The 25,455-nt window shown below is 43.4% G+C and overlaps 1 protein-coding gene across 1 annotated transcript in view; it reads left to right on the forward strand.

Moving 5' to 3' along the window:
• The window catches only part of PYGL (glycogen phosphorylase L), a 270,105-nt gene that overhangs the window by 152,702 nt on the left and 91,948 nt on the right, over positions 1-25,455 (forward strand). The window contains exons 9-11 of the mRNA XM_069638952.1: positions 2,434-2,577; positions 10,098-10,190; positions 16,628-16,774. Of these exons, the coding sequence (XP_069495053.1) occupies positions 2,434-2,577; positions 10,098-10,190; positions 16,628-16,774 (384 nt within the window). The remainder of the gene's footprint in view (positions 1-2,433; positions 2,578-10,097; positions 10,191-16,627; positions 16,775-25,455) is intronic.

Genomic DNA, 25,455 nt, shown 5'->3' on the forward strand with positions numbered 1-25,455 from the left:
TATTCTGCCAGTGCACAGTATCTTAACCAAATTCTGTCTCACAATTTTGCAAAATTAATGTTTTATAGTCTCATATTATGTATATTACCGCCGTTCAATCTTTTGGACCACGACTTGCATCCTCCTCTTGTAAAATCAAAAAATGGTTACGACTTTATCATCAACAGGCCACTGTACCCACATATCTGCACCATGTTGCTAATGAACCAGGAGGGCCAACAAATCTCAGAGTGCCTAGAGCAGAAAACAGAAGAAAAATCAAGATGTTTGGGCATTTTTTTAGAAAAAACTGCAAACTCACTATTCGGCAACATGTGACCAGACTGTCCTATAAGAATGCTAAATATCTAGTCAATTTGAAGATTAATGGTTGGTCATGATGACTAGCACATTATGCAAGTTGTGTAACTGCTTCCATGGGTATATGGCCCATCACCCATCTACCCTTAATTGGCAAGATCTTCAAAGACCATCACATGCCAACTACACAAGGATCGGCCAAAACAACCTTCTTCAAGAATACCAGCCTGGTTTATGACCAAGATACACCAAGGTGACTGCCACCATTACTCCTCATAGACGAGGGTGAGACATTGCTCCTGGTCCTGCTCGATCTTGTGGATGGTGGCAGCTGCATCCTGGCAGGTCTCCTAACCACTAATCTGTTCCCCTATGAAAGCTATGTAGCGCACCCCAGCAAGCCTCATTGTAGGACTGAAGAAATGTGACCACATTTCCCCCACTCTAGGGAACTACAATGGTTATTCCTCCAAGCTTACATCTCCTTCTAGACTGTGTGCATCACCTATAATACTCTTTCCAAGATGCAATCATACCTGCATGGAAAGATCACCAGATAAGGAGGTCAGCGCAACACCTGGAGCCAGGTTATTAGACTGGAATCCGCAAATTGCAAGAAGACCAGAAACAAGCAGTCTCCTACTGTGCTCTCATGCTCTGGAATAATTTTCCTGCTAACATTGGGATGGCCTTTCCCTCCTGTGATTCAGGAAAGATCTGAAGACCCTACTCTACAAGGAAATCTTCACTGACCAATGAGGACTTTAGACCAGCAATACAACCCCCCCCCCCCCACATACCGCACTATGTTCTACTCACCATAACTGTACAAAGCTCCATTGCTTTCGAGCTAGGTTCATGGTATATGATGCTACTAATTTGCATGCTGCCAGACCCCATTGTCCTTAAATTAGATCCTGTTTAACTGTCAATTCACTCTTACGTAAATTATCAATCTAATAATATTTGGAAGGCGGTTGTGGTTCTGGCGAGAACAGCATTGTCCATAAATAAGAGCCTACTCTGCGATATCTGGGGTGTCCGACAATAGGGTTAAATCCAGAGAATTTATATAAATATTAAATGTTGTGCCTTGATACAACATGGACATATGTCCGTTTGCGAGGAATTTAGGGGCTGCCATCCCCATGAAGCCTAAAACTTTGAACTGCAGAAGTGTCCACTTGTTAGCTCAACAAGTTCACAAAGGCCCCTTCCAGACCTTTATTTTTCTAGGAGTCATAATTTATCCATCATTTATGCAATGAAATCTCATAAACCAGGGAAATTCCCCAAACTCCGCTAAACACAAGACACACTTGAGTCTATAAGGCACAGCCAGACCGCATTACCTGGTTGGCACTAGTAGACTGACCTCGCACTGACTGCAAGTTGTAACCTGCAGAGGTCCCTCCAGACTCATCCGGTGGGGCTAATATTGAGCCGAGACAAGACACCCCAGAATTAAGGTCATGTATTTTGGAGCAATGGTGTGGACTGGGTGGGCCACATCAGCTTTTAGGCTTCGCTGCTCTATTTTTTCCAGAGTCTGAACGAGATTCCAAGAAGGAATCGCCCATCCTTGATCCCTCTTGCTGGGAGCACAAATAGCTCTATCCTTTGAGCCCTGATTGCATAGCCTAGAGAGGGTCGCTGTAAACATTCACCCCTGTCTATCTACACATGTGTAATAAAGGCAGAATGGGAGTTCCCTTGAACATGTGCAGTTCTGGAGCAATGAAGATCCTGCAGCCATTGAGCTAATTAGATTTTTTTGGATAGTTGGGGAAGAATCCCTCAATGTATGGAGACAGTATGCACTTTATCCCTGTACTGCTAAACCCCTGACACAGTTGAGCATCAAGCTGATAACTTTGTGGCCAATGAATGTGTGAACTCAACAGGTGATGTCCATCATCGCAAAATGTTCATCTTCTGGTATTTGTTCTGAGGGTGGGATGTAAGCAACCGTCCTTTTTAAGTAGGTTTGCAATCATCTGAGGGGTGTTTCTGAGCTTCCATATTGTGATTTCTTTCTTTGCAAAAACTAGTCTCAGCACTAGGAGCTCTGAATGCTTAGATTGCCACTGCACAAATTATGAACAAAGTTAATGGTGTACTTTATCATTCCAGTTTTTTGAAGGCAAGGAACTGCGACTGAAGCAGGAGTACTTTGTTGTGGCTGCCTCTCTGCAAGACATCATCCGCCGCTTTAAATCATCACGGGCTGGCTCCCGGGATGCCGTTCGAATTGGCTTTGATAATTTTCCAGAGAAGGTAAATCAAAGCCATGCGAAGACCACTGCATTTTAATTTCACTTTGGCATTTGTTCTGGCTATATATCTAAAGGACATTTACAAATTGTATCTTTTTTTTTTTTTAGAATAACTTATAAAATTATAATTGGCGTACTGAAATGTAAGAACAGATGTTTGATTTGCACTGGCTATCGACATAAGTCATACAAATCCTAAAGACCATTTTGCTTCTTTACAATGGAGTAAAGAATGGTGTTTCTTGTAGTAGCATTGTCATACAAAATCTCCTAAAAGGTGTAAAACGTATTGCAATGATTTCATTTATTAACATTATTGCTTGTTTTGATGCAAATTAGACCAAATCCAACCCTGGTCTGATCACCTGTCTTCTGATGCTTGAGTGGTCCTCTGTTGCAAAGTTGCTCCCAGAAAAGTTGGGCTTTTTTTTTTACGAATTATGCCGATGACTTTCAGTTGTCAATGGAGCTATCCGGAGATCATCAGAAAGATCAATACCAACTAAATGAGGCTTATAGAGTTATAAAGAACTGGATGACTATAAATTGGTTATGCCTAAACACCAGCAAAACAGAACTTATGATTTACGGTCGATGAAGTCCAGGGAGACCCTAGCTCCGACTTTCTCCAGCTTCTTGGTTGAGGACAGCCAGTGGTTGATAAGGTAAAGACCCTGGGCGCATATCTGGAGGCCTACCTGGATGCAGGGGCTGGAGTGGACGCCATCGAAAAGAACACCCAATATTACTTGCGAGTATTGAGACAGGTGGCTCCACTAATCTAAAAAAAATAACCAAGCCAAACTAGTAAGGGCTGTTATTTTGTCACACCTGGAGTATTGCCACGCCCTGCTGGGGGGCGCTAGTAAAGAAGATATTCTCAGACTGATAAAAATCCTGAATGCATCTGTTCGTATAGTTTTTGGCATAAAAAGATTTGAACCGACTTCTCTTGGCAGAAAGGAGCAGCACTGGCTGCCCATAACAGCCAGGATTTCTTTCAAAACACTGACCTTGTGTCATAAATGTGTCTACGGGACAGCTCCCAGCTACCTAAAGGACAAGATCACTATATATCAGCCTACCAAAAACCTTTGCTCCTCCTCCTCTGCTCTGCTTTTGCAGGTGGCAAGGACTAACTAAGAGCACAGGAAAATGGAAGCTCCTTTCCGGTGCTCGTGGCAAAAGCATGCAATTACCTACCACTAGCGCTCAGAGAAGAGACTAACCACTTGGTGTTTAGAAATCTCTTGAAGACGACACTCTTCATCTAATCTTCAGACATCCCTGCTGTCCTCCTTTCTGCTTGTGAGGGAGCGCCTAGATGCCTTAGGGGCTATAGAAATTTTTAACATAACGGACATGAAATCTGGGATTTCCTGCAAGATTACGATCACAAACCTATGTAAATCCAAACAAATTAAGCATACTTAAAATATGCCTGTGAATATCTTGTACATGTGTGGACTCGTCCCTGCCAGTAAATTATGCTTTGGGTTCCTCCCCTCCAACTGAATCTGAAGTTGTTGCTATAAGGTTTTGCCATTCTCGGCTGCCCGGTACTTTGCTGTTTTGCAACGATCAATGCTTCTGTGGGCCTCCCCAACACCGAGCCAACTCCACTAACCCACTCTGCGGCTGAAATAACCATCTCCCTTTGTCATTTAGATAAGATCAGGATGGGTGGATTGCTCTGTAAATTGGACATCTATCTCGACTCCTGAATGTCTCTGCTTTATCTCTGCCCGGGCTAGTGGAATATGCTAATGGCAGCCTTTCGTCTAACTTTAGATCCATTTGCCATTCAGTTGAACAGGTACTGTTCTTGCTTTGTGGCATTGTTTTTATTATGTAGTGAACGTCATAAACATGTACAGTCTCTCTCTGAAATGTGAGAGAAGTGGACACCTGTCGGTGGACATGTGACAGCCCCATGTTCATTCGCGTCATATCCGTTCACATAATGTCCTCTAGCAGTCAGTGTGGGTGAACAGCCATTTTAAAATCAAGGCTGTATTTCTTTCCCTTTTTACAAATGTTTTGTGCTAAACATTTTGTGTAAGTGGTCAGTGTGAAGGCAAAAAAACATGTGGGGTCCATAGCTGTATCGTATGTATTCGGATTGATCTAGCTCAAACTAGCTAGCAACTAACACAGCACTGTATAGCAAAGGGGAGCAAGATCATATTTGGGGTAGAAGGAATCAGAGTTGGGCTGCCTTAGGGTTGGCATTCTAGATGTGTGTACTGGAATTTATAGCTCTCAAATGGGTGCAATGCTTCAGCATGTAGAGCGTTTGGTGCAAGAAAAAAATGTCTTCTGTATTAATGACAATGACTACATATGCGCAATTATCTAGCCTTATTTTTAAGGCAGGAATTATTGCCGCAGCACTAGACTCGTTAACCCAGACATGCAGGCCACCTCTTTAGCACTGCAAAATTGTTGCGGAGAATGTGAACTGCATGCTCTTGACAATAAAATGATTGAATGTGAAAAATGTGCAACATTACCCGCCGGTTCAAGGCAAGCCTAGAGAGGTTCATTTGTTTGGTTCCATGACAGAACCCGAAACCCAAGAGGAACTTGTGTGACATGGATACTATGAGGGACTACGCCAGTGGCATTTGTTCTCCTCTTCGTGCCTTTCAACACTTGACGAGCACCATTAGTTTTAGTTGGTTATGCAAACGTCCCTCGGTAGCGGTAGAGGCAGATCGGCATTTTTCTTTTATTTAAACACCCCTGGATCATGACCCACTGTAGTCCGAGTCCTCCTTCAGATACGCCACAGACTGCAATTGATATTCCTTGTATGCAACATGGAAGGCATGAAAGGCATATTCTACCTTATTGGGATTTGAAACTGTAACTAAGGTTCCCCCAATTCTACAACTGGTGCATTATATAACTGATCAGTCCTGCGAGCTTGTACACATGCGAATTATCAAACAAGCAATGTATTGTGAGCCCTACACTTGCTTCTCCAAACAAGCCTCCAGGTAGTGGTCATGAAGACCATACCCCGCAACAGAATTCCATCAAGTAGCATTGAGGTCTTTGACTTGCCTTGGGTTTTGATAACGTTTCGAGTTTGTGCAGTTTTGTTGTTATTCCGAAGATCTAACATTTTGTCATGGGGAATATCTATGGTGGAAATAAAATATCCCTCCTGGAAATAACCTTATTCCCAGAGCAACTTCTTTATAAATGCCCACCAATTCCCAGTCTTCCCCAGCTCTCACTCCAGGAAGAAGTCTTGACAATATAATTCCTCCCCACTAGCTTTCAAATGCCTCCGTTCACTTCATCATAAACACTGGGAAATGGCTTGGTTGGTCAACAACACTAATTAGAATTAATTATGGTTTGATTTCCAGTTGATGGAATTCCCATCTTATGTACTCCACTTCCACTGGCCCTGGTCATATTCGGAGAGTTCATTTATACACTGGGCTGTCTTCCCTTGGAAGCGTATTGACAACAATTGCACTTTGAAAATCGGTACCACCCTTTTCCGACTAAACTGTCATGCTGATAGAACTCCTCTACCATTGGTTGAAAGAGGGATATGATATGATGGGTTATTTATAATGCGCATAATACCCAGAGGTTTCTAAGCGCGGACTCGGGGATCGAACCTGTGTTGCCCTGTGTTGTTTTGCTTCCAAGGTGAGTACGTTGCCACTGAGCTATCCTCCCAAGACCTTTGTTTAAAAGGAAACCAGACTGAGGTCCTTCTGGGCAAGTCTTAGTCTAATTCTCCGCACTCAAAAGGATTAGAAGTTCTGGATCACCCTTGCCACCAAACGGCGGATAAAAAACTTGGCGGTCCTATTCAATGCACTTATTTCTTTTGCTCCACCAATCAATGCTGAGGTTAAGAGTGTGAATTTCCAGTTCTGCATGCAACAGGAAAATCTCCTGCTTCAAATTGTGTATTGAGCGGCTTTTACCCGACTGTTAGAGTTGGCTCACCAAGGCAACTGAAACCGAGATTGATGTTGTGTTTGTGTACAAATCCTTTCCTTTTCTGTGACAAACATTTGGTAATTCACAGCACTTCAGCATACTTCGGACATTATACAACAGAAATATTTAATGCAGTTTACATCACAATGTTAACATTTACAGAAATAGAGTGAAGTGCTGCAGATACTTGGCAGTTTACATCAACTCAAGCATATGCGATGAACCAGTGGCAAATAAAACACTGAGCAAATGCAAACAACTTGCAGCACAAGCGATGGTGAGACACAATAAATATGGGAAATTCTCATACAAGCCCGTGATTAATTTCTATAAAAGCAGTCGTACGAGCACTAACCTTCGGGGCGAAAAGCATGTTCGGTTGTTCACATGAGATCAGGTCTCGATGTGAGGGCATGTTCTGGAAAAAAATTCTGCGAATACCATCAAGTTATCCAACGGCTTGTGCCCTATATGAAGTAGGCATGGTGACCCTGAATGCCAGAATCACGTGGACTATGCTATCATGTGGTAAGACGATTGAAATCTCTGTACCCCAATTTGTGTTACTGGCAGAGCGAGAATCATCGCAGACCCAGCCTATACTCCAACAATGGAGACTAATTTGCAGAAAGATCTTGCATGATATACGGTCCGATGTTAAGACACTAATAACTAACACGAATGCAGTAAAAAAACTCCTTGAACATGACTAGATCAGAACATTGGAGAAAAGAAGATCCCACAAATGCATGGAAAACACCCCAGTGGAAGCAAAGGGACTCAATCATATATTTCAAAATATGGGTGTTTCCGTGTAAAGTTCTAAGAAGAAACTATCTGAGATTCAGAATGAACTTGTATGAAACGAGAGAAGTTAAAAGCCACCGAAGGGCGCTGCCTGGTAATGAATTGAAATGTCGTTTCTGCCAACATGAAGACGAAACACTGAAGCATGTGGTACTGTTTTGCACAGAGTTCAAAGATCTACGAGCTAAGCATTTGGCCCAAGAAAGGAATCTGGTTGCAACATATAGTGCTGAGGACTGGTGGTCATGCTTGCATTGCAGTTCCCATCAAAAATTGTCATTGTTTTGTTCCTGCAACAGATGGAAAGTAAGATGGTCGAGAAAGACCGAGAAAATGATGAGTGCTACTCAGGATGCAATAAGAATAAGAAATGAACCTAGCGAAAACACAACAAATGACCTGTAGCATGGGCAGGTGAGATCTAAGAATCAAGAACGAATAATCAAGGAACTTTGAGAATTTTAAGAAGTTGTGTTTGACTATGTATTTAGTAAAGTGTTAAGTTTTTAAGTTTTTCAAAAGTTTGTATAAACTAAATGAAAATAAAAAAAATAAAAAAGAAATAGCCTTTCCATCTTAAAAATAATGAAGTCCATTGATATTCATAGTACCCTAAAGCATTGCATTTCTTGAACCATGTGTTCTTAGTACAACCTTGCTCCTATTTTGCCATGCTCTCCACACATCAAAAACCACATTTGACATACCTGTTTCAGAGGTAAGAAGCTTCCTGAAGTTGTTTAATGCCGTATTCTACAAGAAATCGTTCTAGCCAACTTGCTCGCATAGTGTTGTAATGCAGGCAGGGAAATTGGGCTAGTGTCTCTGTGATCATGACGGGAACATACAGCTTAGGAATTCCTCATCTAATTTAAATGGATAGAACGGGGGTTCAGGGGGTTATATGTAGTCTTAGATTAATATTTTTTGAATGATGCCTCTGGATATGATAAAGGTACGCCTTAAAGCCCCAAATGTTTTTGATTGACTATCCATCTAGTGACAATTGAGTAGAGAGCAGGTCATCCAATTCAAGCACTTTTATAATCTCCATAAGGTTTTTAGGACCTTTGCCTTATCGGATGTTTCAATATCCTTGTATTTGTGCCAAAATCCTTACAAATTCAGACACCCAAAAGACACATGTCTGAACCATGGAACATTTAGAAGGCGCTTCATTCCATATAGCGCCTTTTGACTTTGCCCATGTTCGATCCAACGGCTCAGTGGTCCTAGGGCTTGTAATTTATTCCCCCTGATTACCACCTAAAACAGCATGGAGTAACAGTGTTGAGGTTACAGTTTGTGGCAAAAGGAAAGGCTTCAAAAAAGCTTTTTTAACCTTTACAAGGGCCATAGATCTCACACATATCCCCCCATTTCTGTTGCATACATTGTGACGGAAAGAGCCTCCACATTTTAGGAGGGCATCACATCGACCTTTGACTTTCTTGCATTCCACTTGCCATCACAATGGCCATTTTACTTCTATCTTCATGCTCAAATAGTCCTTGCGGAAAAAGTACCCATAACTGTTCTGACTCTCCAGAAAAGGGCGTCTCACTCAATGTCCTCAAAATAGCGGTCCTGCAAACCTCCACGAGCACGGAAACCAATTGGATCACTGGGGTCCTGAACCCTGGAGTGCTCAAACCTAACTGGAGAATCTAATCACCTATGATTCAGAAAGCCCATGAAGACAGACCTCATTTGAACAGAGCATTGGCTGATCTCCGGATGCTATTGGCAACGGAACCAAGAATGTGCGATAGGGGACCAAGTCCCACAATCCTTTTTATGGTGGGTGAGACACAGTTTCATGCAGGTATGCAGAACGGTGGCAGGTTGGCCAGCATATTCTTTTCTTGCTGTGTCCTGGCAGGGAAGGGGGGTGGGGGTGAGTTAGCAAGTTTGCCTGGGTGGTTGATGGAACAGCAGATACTTTAATTACTGTCTAGGGAGATTGTATATGCTGCATACCTTCCCATAACACCTCCACCTTCTGCCTCCTTTAGTGGTGATCCATGGACACTGTCCAGGGAGTGGACAGGTAACAACTGAGGAGGGGAGGGTAGGAGGTTCATCCACATCCTAGTACCTATCAATGCTGAGTTATGGTCCAGCTTGTTTATCAGATGTCATTTGGAACCCCTTGGTAGGATAAAAAAAAGGTTGTTGTAAATGAGTCATTTTGCGAATCTGACAAAGAGGGGGCAGCAGCTACCATGCTCCTCATCACCCTGCCACTCCCCCATCCTCACCAAATCCTCTGCCATCGGCACCTTACTGGGTAAGACCTTCAAACAGGCCTAAAAGTGTGCACCCTTCACCAGCCATTGGTGAGTAATAATTCACTCTTGACAATTTTAAGAAACTGTGTGCTTGTTCATATGTGCAGTCCAAGGCGGTGAGTGACTTTGTGCCTGGCTAGTGGTTTGCAGTGAAACGGATAATAAATTTGCACACTGTAATTGTCCTATCACGTTTTTACTATTTCCACAGTTAAGTTAACCCTGATTTGGTCAACTCTTGTAGGTTGATGATATATATTCATATTGGGCCTATAGATGAAGGTGAGGTATATAGGGGAACCTAAGTGTGCGCAACCTATAAGGTTCGACCAAACCATGGTTGAAGTAACCATGTATAACCAGTAATTTTTGTGCCACCTCTTCCCTGAACAGGCACATTGTAATCCAGCATGTACTTGCAGAGTTAACACGGTCTTGATCTTGTTTCCAGGTGGCAATCCAGCTGAACGACACGCATCCTGCGCTCGGAATTCCGGAATTGATGAGGATACTTGTTGACATTGAGAAGCTTCCATGGGAAAAGGTTTGTAAATAGTGTGGTCCAGATGGACACATGCCTTCTAGTTGCCTGGTTTATTTTCTGAGTGGGGAAAATATAGACTTATCTAGCGGGTATCCCGTGGAGCGGGGTCATCTAACAATCCTGCAACCTCCATGATTTGGGTCTGAGAAGGCGTGAATAATACCGTGATTACGGTGTGTGTAACTCCCCCCCCCCCCCCCCCCACACCACCTCGGGAATCAATGACATGCCTTTTATAGCGACATTTTATAATGAATGCACATATACCAAAATGTTTGCAATGACAAACGTAATGATTTTATTTGGGGGGGCACACCTAAACCCCCGTTTTCCACCCCAACTGTTTCCCCACAAGATTTAACCCTTTACCTACTCCCCCAAACATGCATTTTCCTTTGTTTTGTCGTACAATTTTCGGTATATGTGTATGTCTGCATAACATTTTCGTTATAAAGACTGGATACCTCCGGAGTGCAATAAACGGGGATTTGAACCAAGAGGTTGCAACTGATTTACATGACCTGCTTGTGTGTATACTAAGGGGCAGTGTCTCTTGAATTTTACAGAAAGTAATGTCTTTCCTCCTATGCAAGCGCTCTTTCCCAAAATATATAAACTCGACAATTATGGATTACGAGTTTGTTTACTAGTATGGTTTATTTATACAAAAGTCAATTGATCCACAGAAAACACGCTGGCTTCAGACGTACACAGCCCTGCAGGGAATATCCTGCACAGAATCACCGCAACTTGCAAGAGCCTTACCCGCAGTATATAAAAACCTGCATTAGAGGGCACATGCATGATATGATTTGGATCCGTTGAACATTGGAATAGTGGAATGGCAGAAGTTCCGATGCTCACTTACTCAGCAGGATTTAAGTGGATTTCAGGAACTTGATACTTATTCGGCTATATGGAAATCCAAACATTAACAAGTTTGAAGTCCTGACCAATGCCTTGATGAAGCCCTGTAGGGGGCGAAACTCATGGCCATGTAGTCGGCAGCAAGGACTTTTGTATGGCGGAAATGAGCATAGAACTATACCCTGTTTTTGTTTTATTGAGTTATTAGACTGAATCATTTGTTCACCATGCTACCAAGCACACGCTTTGTTTCACTTGGGTACAAGTGCACCATAATAGTAAACAAACTTTAATGGATGCAGGAGGAGAAACTGAGACACATTGTTTGGAGTTGGAAGACAGAGAGGGCGGTTGAGAGAGAGTATGTGAGGTTGGGTTTAGTGAGGGAACGAGGACTGATTCAGGAGGCAAGACAGGGGTAAGTGTAGGAACAGGTATGGGGAAGTGAGGAGGAAGTGAGGTTAAAGCAGGAAGGAAGGACTCAAGAGCAACAATGGGATGGATTGGCTCGCTGGGTGCATCCTGAGAATTAGACACTGGTGACAAAGGGAGAGCAGTAATAGGTCTGATTATCGCCGGAATGGAAGGAAGATGACTCGTGACAGGAATGATGAAACAATCTGAGGATGGTGGGTTAGGTTCCTGTACATTCTCGACAATAGTTGTAGTGTACAGACCACCTGTCACTATGCCCAACTTCAACGAAGAAATCACAAACCAGCTTAATATGATCAAACGACCCAATACCGCCACTCTACTTTTAGGAGATTTCAATCGGTGGCGGGGAGACCCGAAAGACAGAGAGGCCATTAAATTGGAGAAACTCCTGAACAACATAGACTACCAAGTGATGAATACCGATCCCACCATGGACAACGGCCACCTACTTGACTGGGTTGTCACCAACAACCTCACATCCCAAGATTACAAAGCTGACCCATGTATATGGTCGGACCACTACAGTGTGACCTTTCATATCTATCCCCCTGCACAAAGGCCCAAACGTCCCAATCTTCCTATCAAAAAAACACTGCGGAACTATAAAAACATCAACGAAGAGCACCTGAAGCAATGCCTAGATACTCATGAAATAGAGGGAAAAAATGAGGACACATGCAAAACCTCCCTATTTAACCTACTCGGCCATTTACAGGCACTAGTGGACCGTGAAGCTCCACTCCAAACCAAAACCTCTAGACCTAAAAAAATAAAACAAGAGTGGTTCACAGAGGAACTTCTCGAACAGAAGAAGCTTAAAAGGAATGGGGAAAATGAATGGAGAAAAAAACCCACGGTGGAAAATAAATCTCTCTGGAAAACCAGCGAGAAAATTTACAAAGGAATGATAATTGAGGCTAAGAAAAACTACTACGATAAACAGATTTCAGTAGCAGCCAACTCCACCAGCAAACTTTTCAATATATTAAAATCCATAGATAAGCCAAAATGCTTAACCCCTGCCTTTTCGCCCACCCAAGAAGAATGCGACGCAACACAGATTGCATTCTTTAATAAAATTAATAAGGCCAGGGACATCATAGCCAAATCCCAAGCAGCCTCCAAGTCTCCCACTAAAGGCACACCAGAGGAACGTGTACAACAGACGACCCAATTCAAGTTCCATCCCATCACTACCAATGACATGATAAAAACCCTAGCATCCATGAAACCCACCACGTGTGCGGAAAACATACTCCTGGCCAACCTGATCCTAGACCATCCTGCTATTTTTGCACCAGCTCTAACCAAAGTAATAAACGCATACTTCCTTGATCAAAATGTACCAAAAAGCATAAAAAGGGTAACGGTCACGCCCCTTGTAAAAAAACCTAACCTAGGCCAAAGGGACCCAAACAACTTAAGGCCCATAACTAACTGCAATTTCATACTCAAAATCATGGACAAAATTGCCACCACACAACTTCAGGAACATGTAGAAAGCTCTGATCTCCTCCATCATCAACAGTCAGGATTTCGACCAGCACATAGCACAGAAACAGCCATGCTGGATCTACAGACTAAGATGCTTAACATTATTGATCAGGGAAAAGCTGGACTGTTAATACTTTTAGATCTGAGCGTGGCTTTTGACTTACTAGACCACAACTTACTTAAGTCAGCTCTAAAAGAAACAGCAAACTGCTCAGACGAAGCAATACGCTGGATCATGTCCTTCTTACAAAATAGAACATCTAGCGTACATTGGGGAAATCTATTTTCAATAGAAAAAGAAATTACATGCGGAGTCCCCCAGGGTGCTAGCATGTCCCCACTCCTGTTCAACATATACCTCAGATTTCTATGTATAGTCCTTGATAACATCAACACGTTCTTTACCAACTATGCTGATGATGCTCAGTTGGTAATAGAACTAAGTGGAGACCATCATAAGGACAACAAAAAACTCGACACAGTGTATAAAGCAGTGGAGAAATGGATGGACCAAAATTGGATGTGTCTAAACTGCAATAAAACCGAGCTCATGGTCTTTGGTTCCAATTTGGTCAGATCCAAGCTCCACCCCGCATATAACACCTTCACCATCAAAAACACTCTAATAAAAAAGTCCTTGGGGATGATGTTAGAAGCATCCCTGGGATCCGAGGCTCAAACCCTCTATGTGAAAAAAACATGCTCCTACCACCTCCGCTTATTGAAAGCCATCAGACCCTACCTATCGAGGAAAACAGCGCCACGATCGCAAGAGCCACAATTCTAAATCACCTCGATTACAGCAACGCGTTAATACTGGGTTCTAACAAAAACTGTAACCACAGCTACCAAGTCCTGCAAAATAATGCAGTGAGAATCATCAAACAAATACCTAGGAACCAGCACATTAGCGAAGCCAGGAAAGAACTACATTGGTTAAAAATTGAAGAAAGAGTCCAATTTAAGTCGCTCACACGCAGATGTATATATGGCAAAGCTCCAGCTTACATGAGAAGTAAAATCATCCCATATAAGCCCTCCAGAGAGCTAAGATCAGCCGAACAAGGACTGATTACGACAGCCCCTTTCAGACCCAAAAACGGAGCGGGCAAATCCTTCCCTGTCACCGTAGCAGGCCTCTGGAACAACCTTCCGGGCCAGATAAGGATGGAAGCCAACTACCAACGCTTATCTTTAAGTAAAACATATAACTACTTCTGGCCCAGTTCTATATCGTCTATATCTGTCTTGTGCTTCATGTAGGTTATCCGTCACTTGTCTCACGTGTTCCTGTCTCTGCGCCCCGAAGCTTGCGAGCTACCAGCGCAATATAAATAAATAAATAAATAAATAGGATTAGATTGGTAGATGGAATGTGTTGGCGAGTGGTTGAAAGGGGAATTAGTAGGAGGAAGAGAACCGTGAGCATGCAGCCATTTCGCTAGCTTTTCGAACAAGGCAGATTGATTAGAGAGTTTATGGTCTATGTTGTCGTAGAGTTTACTCTTAGTGGAGATAGCAAGATTGATAGAGGTGAGGGCAGCATGAATTAATGCAAGTTGTTGAGGCAAAGCAATAGGAGAGGGTGTTTGTGGGGCTCTGGGAGTAGGCATGGCAAAAGAGTCAATGGGCGCAGATGAACAGGTGACTGAGGAGTGGATGGTAATCTCAGCAGATATTTCTTCATGGGGAGCTTTGATATTTGATGAAATAGGTGTCGGACTTGAAGCATGAATAGAAATATCTGAAGCGTCGGGCTGCAAAAATGGCAACTTAGTAGGAGAGAGAGCCATGCCCTTACATGAGGGGTGGGAGTGAGGGTTGACTGAGTTAAGCATAGTAATGTCAGACAATGGCTGAGTATTCGAACGCGCCGGGGGAGATTGATGAGCAACTGGAGAGTTGTTAACAGTGGAAGAAAGGGCATTGGGTGTGGGGTTCATTGAATTTAGAGGGTGGCTCAAGTGTGGCGTTTGAGGTATTTCGCTGGGGGCTGGCGGAAAGGGAAACTTTGCAGGCAATATTGGGCCAGTGATGCGAGGTGCTAAGAAGGGAGTCAGCGCAATGGCTGAGAAAAATCTAGGGGATTGAACTGGCACTTGATGACAATTGGTAAGATTGAGGAGAGCGCAAGTATTTTTAGGCATGTTTGTCGTAAGTTTGTAAAAATGAAACGCCATTCAATGATTTATCATGCACAAAACCAAGATTTGTAGTATTAGAACGATAACATTAAAAATGATAAAAATGGCAATGAAGGCTGAAAGCCACAGTAAAATTGTTTCCCTTTTCTTTACCTCGTTAGACAAATGACAAAATTAAAAAAGAAAGCAGAAAGCGATAGAAAAACAGAAAGAGTAATATAAATTATGCCAAAAAACACATTAAACACATTAAAGCGAAAACAAGGGAAGGAAGGCTAAAATAGAAAGAATCGGAGAGCAGAAATGCAGATAATATAAATATATAAACCAAGAAGTTACATAAAAGAAAAACGGTAAATACCAAATAATTTCAATCAAGCTGCAAACGCAGACCGCAGGTAACGCCGGAAAGCGGTACTTTAGCCGGTACTTTGCCCATGTGCGCACGTGCTGTGCGCGTGCGTGAACAATATGCAGCTACAAGCTACAATAGGCTAGCAACGGCAGCCAATCCCTGCAAAAGTGAGGCGGGATTACTGAGGAAGAAGTGTCAATTACTTTAGATGTAACGCTGAAATAAAGGCTGAAATAAGAAGGAAAGGCAGCGTCAGTAACAGTCACTGGAACTGTGCCAAGTACTAGATGGTCAAAGTCACAATAGTTCACCTTTCCTTGATGAGTAGTGAAGCACAATCCACAATCCAACAGCTTAACGTTGCAGGAGCAGGAGTACAAGCGGTACTTTAGCCAATACTTTGCCCTTATTTAAGTAAGGATGGCTTCATAGGTGAAGTATTTAAATTGCAAACTTGGTTATACTGCAGCAGGTTTAACAGGTGTATGTATTATGTCATGTAGAATTTCTTTATAAGAGCATTTTGCCATGTTTTTCTCTATATTGTGTTTTAATGAGATGTTGCAACAACAAACTCTTCCCAAAGGTAAAGTGCCTAAAGAGAATAAATCTTGCCTTGAAATTGCAGTATTTCCGTTTTGTTTTTGAAAACAATGTTCAGAATGCAGTTAATAGCAGTAGTTACTGACTGCACGCTGAACCTTCTGATTGGTTGAGAGGAGGTCACGCCCCAACTGCATGTGCTAATAATCGCTGTCATTTGAAGAAATGATCCTAGTTCCTCTTGACTAAGGGGTGGAGCTAACCAGAAATATGTCAACAAGTGCTGGTGTTGAGCGGTGCATTTTTGCACATCCTGTCCAAATGGGAGAGGAGTTTACGTTCAACAAAGCCAATTTAGGTCGAATTGAAAGCTTATTAAATAATTTAATACAAGTGAGGTCAAAACGGCTCTTTTTGAAACTTCTATTTCTTTATGAAACACTGCTGTTCATATGGAGTGCAATGTTAAGGGCCAACCAAAACTGTTGAGGTAATTCAGTCTCACATTTGCACAATCTTTCTGGTTATAGTTGAGTATTCTCAAGTATTTGAGTTGAATCAAGGCCTTGATCAGATTTGTCGTTCTCCCCATGCAGGCTTGGGAAATTACCAAGAGGACCTTTGCTTACACCAATCACACAGTGTTGCCCGAAGCGTTGGAGCGCTGGCCTGTGGACCTGATCGAGAAGCTGCTGCCAAGGCATCTGCAGATCATTTATGAAATCAACCAGCGGCATTTGGATGTAAGTAAACATTTTACAAAACACAGGCTAGGTTATATAATTTTTGCTACATGTTTGCAATGGGAGCTGGGCAGCCAGGACTGTCAAATCCCACAGGGCGCATTTATCCTCTGAAGAGCTAGCTTCAAATTGAGGTCAGACCCTGAAGCATAGACTATCTCCATTTCTAGGTCTGTTTATTTTGCTTTTGGGGTGAACTGGTGCTTGGTACTGCTATAGCATATTTCATAATGTGTTTACTTGAGAAGCATCCATTTAGAATGTTTTAAATTTCTCGGGAGGATAGCTCAGGGGCAACGTGCTCGGCTTGGAAGCAAGACGACATGGAGCAACACAGGTTCGATCCCCGGGTCCGCGCTTAGAAACCTCTGGGTATTAAGAGCGTTATAAATAACCTATCGTATCATAAAATGGAATACATTGTTTGCTCAGATTTAGTGGGCAGCTGCTATTTTTTTTTAAGTCCATAAAATGTGTATTGAAATCTCACCCCTTCACATTCACCCTGCAGCACTTCTGTCACACCCTGAAATGCATGCATTGCAGTCGCTCGGTATGAAGGCACACCCGCACCGATTACTTGGTGTCGTGTAATGTTGTAATACTCGCCTGTCACTTCGAATGAAGTCTGTTGGGGTTCAATGGGAGCTCATTAGTTGAAGCATTTGTCTATGTCTTTGACCTGTCAGTGTACATTTAGGTAGAATCCTGCTGACATGAGTTTTCTTGTACTTTTTCCTGTTGGGCATGTCAATAACCCAAAGGCACTTCTCGCTTTTGAGCATCTCCTATTCATAGCTTAAACAAATAATGGGTTAAAAAAGGTACTTTTTTGTTGTGGTCTAACTTATGTATGATGATGGGTCGGCCCATTTTCATCTGCCAGTAAAGTCTTCAATGTTTTTTTTTAAAGCATAAAACGTCATGCTCCATGCACCTAAGAAACCAATATTGCAAAGTATCTCAACCCTTAGAGCTCTCTCTCAATATTTGGCTCCTATCACCATGGCCGTGCTGGCCCGTTCTCTTCTCCCACCAGTACAGACTAGCTACTATCTTAAGTTGCATCTCACTTGCCTATTCAGGCAGTGCCAAAGCAGCTATGGAGCACTCTTGGCATCTATTTATTCCAGACGGACATGCGGGTTTGAACGGGGACCTACACATTCACAAAACAACAGTCGGGAAAGTTCAGTATCCTTGCCTACACACAGACAAGTGACCACCCTGGACTTGTAAAGGAAGCACTCATGCTCCCTATACCTATCCTGAAGGCTGCTGACAGAACCTATATGTACCAGTGCCCCTCTCTTACCTTCTCCAATATACTCGTTCACCTTCCCTATAACCCAGGCCAGACCATTGCACGCCCCAAGAAACTGCTCTTCTTCCTCATTAACCCTCATGAGTTCAAATCGAGGAAGGACAAAGACGCCCTCCCTGCCAAAAATGTCCTTTGTTTTATAAAAACAGGTTTTGAAGATAGTTGGATTACTCTTTGCACTGACCGGAGTGGTTAGTCTTAGTATCGAGCTGGATTCTCTGGGCCTTTGAAAAACAGAAAAAAGAATCCAGAGGAATGAATTATAAAAGTATCAAACATGTATTGATTGATAAACTATTGATTTTAATCCAGAACAAATCAAAATGTGTTCTTTATTAAATCAATATTGTGAATAAAGTTTTTGGTACCTTTTTTGTAATTGATTATTTTTTCTGCTGTTCAATTTTGTGTTCCCTCAATTCAGAGGGGGGGGGGGTCCCTGCTTTTCAGTTATCTTTTCTCTGGGTTTTTAACATTTCAGTTCTTTCCCATTCGCATACTTGCTGGTTTCTCTGCGCCTCTCATGCTCTAGGTTCCTCCCTGACCTTCTCAATGCCCCTTTGAAGTTCTGCATGTCTTTTAGACGTTGCGGTCTCCCTCTTGATGTCTATGCACTTGTCGGGCTTCTGATGAAGTTCTTCCATCGTTCGTCTCATGCAGAACAGTTTTGTAGTGGGAGTCGGAGACTATCTCAATCAGACTTTCTTTAATGCAGCGGGATTCATCCTGCTCCACATCCTAGACCGACCAGAGCAGTTCCAGTATGCGGTGGCCTGTGTAACAAATTTGACAATGTCGTCCCTTCTTCCCTGGGGGAGACCTTTCCCATGGGGCCTGGGCAGTGCGTCCACCGTACCATAGTTCCCATCGGGGCGGTGCACCCAAGGAGGATCACATGAGGAAGGAATCCCTCTGTGATTGTGTCGCTCGCCACAGAATGCGGTATTAGCCCGCTTTGCCACATCTGAGCCTTTTTCAAAGTCCGTCTGCCCCTTCCCTGGATGCTGCTAATATATATTGCTGTCATGGTAGCCACACTACCCAAAAAACAGATAATGCAAAGTATTTTATAAATATCAAACTAACCATGGAAAAAACAAATAAGGTAAAGTATTATGCATGTAGCTTTAAGTATAGTACTGGGACGAAGAAGATGGCCAAAAGTACAAGGGTCACTCACCAGCAACTGCACGAGCGGCCTAGTTTCCAAAGGCCAGTGATTGGGAATACCTCTCTCGCAGAAGTCCCAACTCTGTTCAAAGCACTGGAGAGGGGGAGAGACGTCCCCCCGAAGAGGAATAGCATGAGCCATATTTATTTTTATTTATATAGCGCTTATACATAGGTGAAGTGCTTCAAGGATGGAAAGTAACAAGGGAATAGAGTAATAATTCTTAGGCCTTTAACATTCCGAATGATCTAAACAGAAAAACTAGCATAATAGGCCTGACGACATTTCTCCTAGTGCAAGTGCATGAGGTGGTACAGTTGAGACCAAATTCTGGAGGGGGCCAGGCAGATGGTGGTGGGGGGGGGGCAGGGCAGACTGACTGGTCCTAGTACATATAGGTCATGCATACGTACAGACTGAGGTGCAGAGATGGGGCGGGGGTCTGGTGGGGAAGTAAAAGGAGTCCGGTCCAGCAGGGACCTGGGTTAAGTGCAGAGTGGTTGCCCCGCTCAAGGAGCATAAGCTGAAAGTGCAGTAATGTTGAACAAAGTGCAGCAGCCCAGTGGCAAGTGCAAAAGATTGGCGGGGATCCTGGGATCAGTAGGCTCTGGAGGTTAGCTAGGCAACCAGTCAACAAAAGCTGAACAAAGTTAGGGAGGAGAAAGAGGAAGGAAGGAGGAGAGAAAAAGAACAGTGGTTAGCAGGGGAGAGGGGCAAGAGGCAAGAGAAGAGGAAGGTCTTGAGAAGTTTCCATAACTTAAAGTGCTCCGGCTCAAGACGGAGAGAGGTAGGGAGCCTGTTCCAGAGGAAGGCACCTGTAGAGGATACTGATCTACCCCCAAATCTGTTTGTGAAGACTGTTCACCCGCAGAGAGTTGGAGGAGGATGAGTGGAGGACTCTGGGGAGAGTATTTAGGAAGAGAGCATTGTTGATAGTGCAGGCCCTGGCCCCAGAAAGCCATGTGGATTATGCAGAGGGTCTTGAACTTACCCTTGCATCCACGGGGAGCCAGTGGAAGTATTTCAGCACCAGGGAGATGCGGTCCCAGGACTTGCAGTTCTGTTCTGGATGAATTCTAGAGGACAGAGTAGAAGTAGGAAGAATTAGAGGCTGCTGCAATAGTCCAGCCTAGATAAAAACCAGGGCTCTTGAGGTGGTGAGCCTCTGGGGGGGGGAAAGTGAGGAAAGGTAGAATACATCTGAAGAGGTGCAGTTGGTAGTTGGATTTTTGGAGATGTCTATGATGTGAGAAGAGAAGGAGAGAGTGGAGTGAAAGATGACCCCAAGATTGTTTGCCTCATTGGGAGGTGAGGGCGCAGGGCCAAGAGAGGCAGGCCAGTGAGAAAGTGGGAAAGCTGGAACAGCAGCCCCAATGAGGAGGATCTCTGTCTTACTGGCATTGAAGCATAGATCGTAGCACCACACCAAGACTGAATTGCGGATAGACATTCGGAGATGAGCGAGGATGAGGAGGCCGAGGGTAGCCTGAAAGAGAGCTGTGTCATCCGCATAACGCTGAAAGTTAAAGCTAGAGATCCTGTGGGCCAAGGCAGCCATGTAGATATTGAAGAACCGGGCGAAAGGTGAACCCATAGACCTAGGGCCCTTTAAGGCGAGGTAGCAATACTTGGAGATAGATGGGGATGCAGAATGTACTCCAACATCCATAATCAAAACTTATTCAGGAAGTTGGCAAAACTTGGTCATTTTATTTACACCTGTCTAAAACAGGGAGTTAAAACAGACATCAATGGACATACGCTCAGTTTCTTTCAGCACATATATTATAAAAACACAACTTTTATAGTCCAAACTCGTCATAAGTGATGTCGCACAACATGGCAAACTACAAAAATCTACTTGGGGATGTGATCGGGTTACAGGGAACATCTAAGTATACGTTCCATACTGACTGGGGAAGTGATTGGGTCTCTACTTTAGGTGGGCAACTAAGCCCATGCCAAGTGCAAGTCCTCTTCTGTGTCACACTAATACTCGACACTCTATTGGTTACACAAACTATAGGGCTCTTTGATACATGCCCCTCTACCATTGGTTTGGCACCTTTGCACCCTTCTGTAATACTCCACACGCTAGCAGCACGTAGGCTACCATATCGGGTGCAGGGAGGGTCGTCGTGCTCATGCCTTCCCTCCAATTAGCACATCATCTATCATCAATCTTGCAGTTTGCTAGTCAATTAAGGCTTTGAACTTGGCCTTGTAGAAGCTCTCTGTGCCTGAGAAATAAAGGGAGTATCTTCTTGATTTTTCAGTGTAGCTCTACCCAGTAGCTATTTTGATCTGGCCTTGTGACTTTTAGACCACAGTTTCAAGATCTTTGCAGCATTTAATTCTATTAAATGAACTTTTAATTCCTTCAGTGTTTTTCAAGTCCACCTCAAACAGAAGTTTGTTTCCTACTCACGTTCATGTAACTACTGGATGGACAACCAGGCCCACGGTGGCTTTGACTTCTTGTTGCTGGGCCAGCCAAGCCTTTCTTGAATTTCTCATTCGCCATCAGTTCTGCGCCACACTGAAAAAAAAACGTTCCAATCATAGGGTTTAAAGCCTTGCTTAAGGTGCACTGTGGAATATCCAGGTTCTATACATTCCTATGTATTATACATTGGTGCATCACCGCAACTATTCACTACGTAGCCAGCCTTAAGATCACTTTGTCTACTTGAGTTACTGTGACTGTACAAGTGTAAACTGATTTGCATTTTCTTCGGTGTTTCTGTAGCATGAGAATCTTCATCTCAAGCTCGAAATGTTGCTCACCTTTACCACCTCCTCTTCAGACCTTCTAGAACGTCTGTTCTTTTATCTCATGCATCTTTTCTAGGTGTGTCAGCTTTGCTGACTTTACCAGTCTTCTTTCACTCATTTTCACACTTCCTCCCGGTCTGTCCAACTGGCCATTATTTCTCTGTGAATGCATATAAGGTTTTCTCAATGGATAACTTGTTTCCAGGATTCTCTGTGGTACAGGCACTCTCACTGGTAATGCAGATGTCTTAATTTCTGGCTCCCAACATATAGGAAACATGGGGGCAGAGCTTTTGCTGGGGGTACTCTACTCCACCTCTACACTACCCCCTCTGGGTGATTCATCGACCACTCTCTCATCAATCTTCATATCAAGACATCCTCATCTGAAGAAGTGCTTCTTTCGGACCCATATCTTCACGAATCCTTTCAGGCATCCTACTGATTTCACATGCTCATCAACACTGCAGGTCATAAGCATGCGTTGTCCATTGGGACTGCAATAGATCCATCTCCCCATCTCCCCACATACTACTTGTGGTTCTTGGGGATACAGGAACTTGATTTCCTCGGGTGCATGGATGCTGTTCTTTTACGTAGTCTGATTTCTTAATTCGTTGGCTCTTTAGGTTCGAATCATGATTCTACATCAATCGCAATCTTCATTCCTACTGCTTTCTTTACAGTCTTCTTGCATTGTGCGATTATTATCTTAATCACACAGAACCCAACATCATCATCACCGACAGGATCCTGGAGAAAAGTACATATGTCCGTGTTCCTCCCAACAAGAACATGGTAAGCTCAGAGTATAAATATGAAGACCGCAAGAGGTAGTCTGTGTACATCAGCATCGGTAAGTACCATAGACACCTCCAAAGAGAAATTCAGTGAGAAATGAGCCAGGGAACTGCTCCCTCTTCCAGACGTCGAACACAAAATCCAAGTCTGGCATGTTTTGCTTACTTCTGCACTCCACAGTGCAATGTCAGCAAAGCTCCTGTAACTCGAGAATAATTCTCTCACTCCTTGCTTAGCAACTACAAAGAGTGTGTCTCAGGGAGCCACAGTCCAAAAGTACATTTTTATCTGTCTACTGGAGAGTGCGTCCTCCTTCCTCGTCATCGATTGAGTCTGCACGTGCTGAACTTCTTCTCCTTGACTTGCTTCTGAACGGGTTGGGGGTGCTTCAGCCTCTCCAGTGTAGACTTTCACATTTCCTTGGTGTATCCAAGCTCGTCTCCCTAGGTCTTTAACTGCTGACGGAGCAATGTCCTCCACTACGAAAGGGCAGCTGAAACAGGGCTTGTGCCACTTTCGTGTTAAGTTTCTGTTTAAAACTTTATCTCCAGCAAAGATTTTAGGTAAACCTATTTCTTTAGCTGCATTTGCTGTATGGTCTTCATCTATTTTCTGAGACCGACAACCCGTCCACTTGACTTGATCTGAAATGAGAGATGCTAGCCGTCATACATGTTAAGTATGCACGTAGCTCATCAGCTAACAATTCTGCGGTTGTCTGAACATCACTTCTAGTCCTCGTTGGAGGTGCCCTAATTTGCCTCCTTGTGACTAACTTGTGGTGTGTGAGGTGGTGGTCAGAGCCGGGCTGATTTCTCAATACATATAATGCAAGGGGCAGGCAGTGCATCCACCCCGTTTTCAGTGTCAGTTTCAACTTGGCTATTCTCTCTTTGAGCAGACCGTGGAGTCTCACATATGCTATTCGCTTGCAGGTGATGAACAGAAGAAAATGTGTGTGTTATACCAAGAAATAAGCTAATTTGCTCAAACGCCGCATTCACAAAACCGGGGTCTTTGTCTGATCTTAGCACCTCAAACACTCCCCATCTGGGAAATACTTCTCAGACTAAAAACTTTGCTGATCAAGTGGCATCAGGATGTGTGCTCGGACTGGCCTCGATCCACCTGGAGAAGGGGCACACCACCACTATCATATACCTATATCCATTACAGATCTGCAGCATATCAACATAATCAATATGTAAATGCTGTAAAGGACCATTTGGTAGAGGAATTACTCCTTTGACTTTTCGCAGCATGTGCCCAGCAGTAAACTTTTGACATACAATGCAATTTACTACATTAAAAAGCAACGTGTTCGAACAGGTTTGGTATGAACCAATCCTCCGTTATTGTTGATGCGAGGCTCTTCCTACTGACATGCGCAGGGCATTGTAGCTGTTCTAACACCACCCTTAATAAGGCTACAGGCATCACTGGTTTACCAGTTCTGTCTTGTCGCCACAGTGCCTCAGAAGGGGATACATAACACCCCCTCTGTGCCCACAGATTTCTCTTCCTGTGGGGCTTCACCCTGAACTTCCATTAGTTGCGTTTGCAATAAGTGATTTCAAACTTCCATTCACTATCATCATCGCAACCATTTTCTCTTTCACATCAGGCGTATCAAAACTCATTATGTCAGATGAATATGCAACCCCTTTTGCCTCTTCGTCCCCGGATTGGTTGCCACGTGAAATAGTCTAGTCTCTTAGTGTGTGCTGCGGACTTAACTATTGCAATGGCTACTGGGAGTTGTAGTGCTTTAATAAGCCTGTCCAATAATGTAGCGTGTTGCACCGGAGTGCCATCCGCTCGGAGGTAGCCCCTCCTTTTCCAACGTGGTAGCTTTGCATGCACGGTTGACATCACATAGACGGAGTCACTGTACACGGCTACTTCCTGGTCTGCATGATTCTTGAGCATGACAATCAGCGCCACTAATTCTGCTGCCTGTGCTGAAAAGTGAGACGTAGTCTTGCACTCGTTATTACTTCAAATTTCCCATTAGCCTTGTCCTTCACTAGAGCAGCACCTGAATATCCTTCATCAGTTTGATTGATCCCTGAAGAACCATCAATAAAGAGAATCTCCCCTGCTGCTAGAGCATTCTCCTTTACCCTCAGGATCTCGTCCTAGAACTCCTCATGATTTAAACAATCATGCACTTGCTCATCCTATGCCAGTGGTTCAGCTACAAACGTGGCAGGATTCACCATTTTACACCTGACTATTTTGATCGCCGGATTTGAAATACCACCTCGTATGCAGAGGCTCTTTGAGACATTAGTGTACCCTTCGGTTACTCCAAAACAGCAAACAAAACATGCTCGACAAGTAGTCATGGAACCCCCATTACTATGCTGGCAGATTTCTCAATAGCGAACACGGCTGCAGCCAACGATAGTTCGCAAGGGAAGTGACCCTTCATTTCTGATTCTAAAATGCCACTGTAATATGCTTAAGGTTTATACCCCAAGGTAGTTCTCTGCGTAAGCATTGTTGTCATTACTGTCCCATTTGTGTGAGAGAATGAAAAGAACTCCTCAGAATATATGGGATTTCCTAAAACTGGAGCAGTGCATATTGCAGTTTTCAATTCATCAA

The sequence above is a fragment of the Ambystoma mexicanum genome, chromosome 14, assembly GCF_040938575.1.
Source record: "Ambystoma mexicanum isolate Mex_15411 chromosome 14, UKY_AmexF1_1, whole genome shotgun sequence".
Classification (NCBI taxonomy): Eukaryota; Metazoa; Chordata; class Amphibia; order Caudata; family Ambystomatidae; genus Ambystoma; species Ambystoma mexicanum.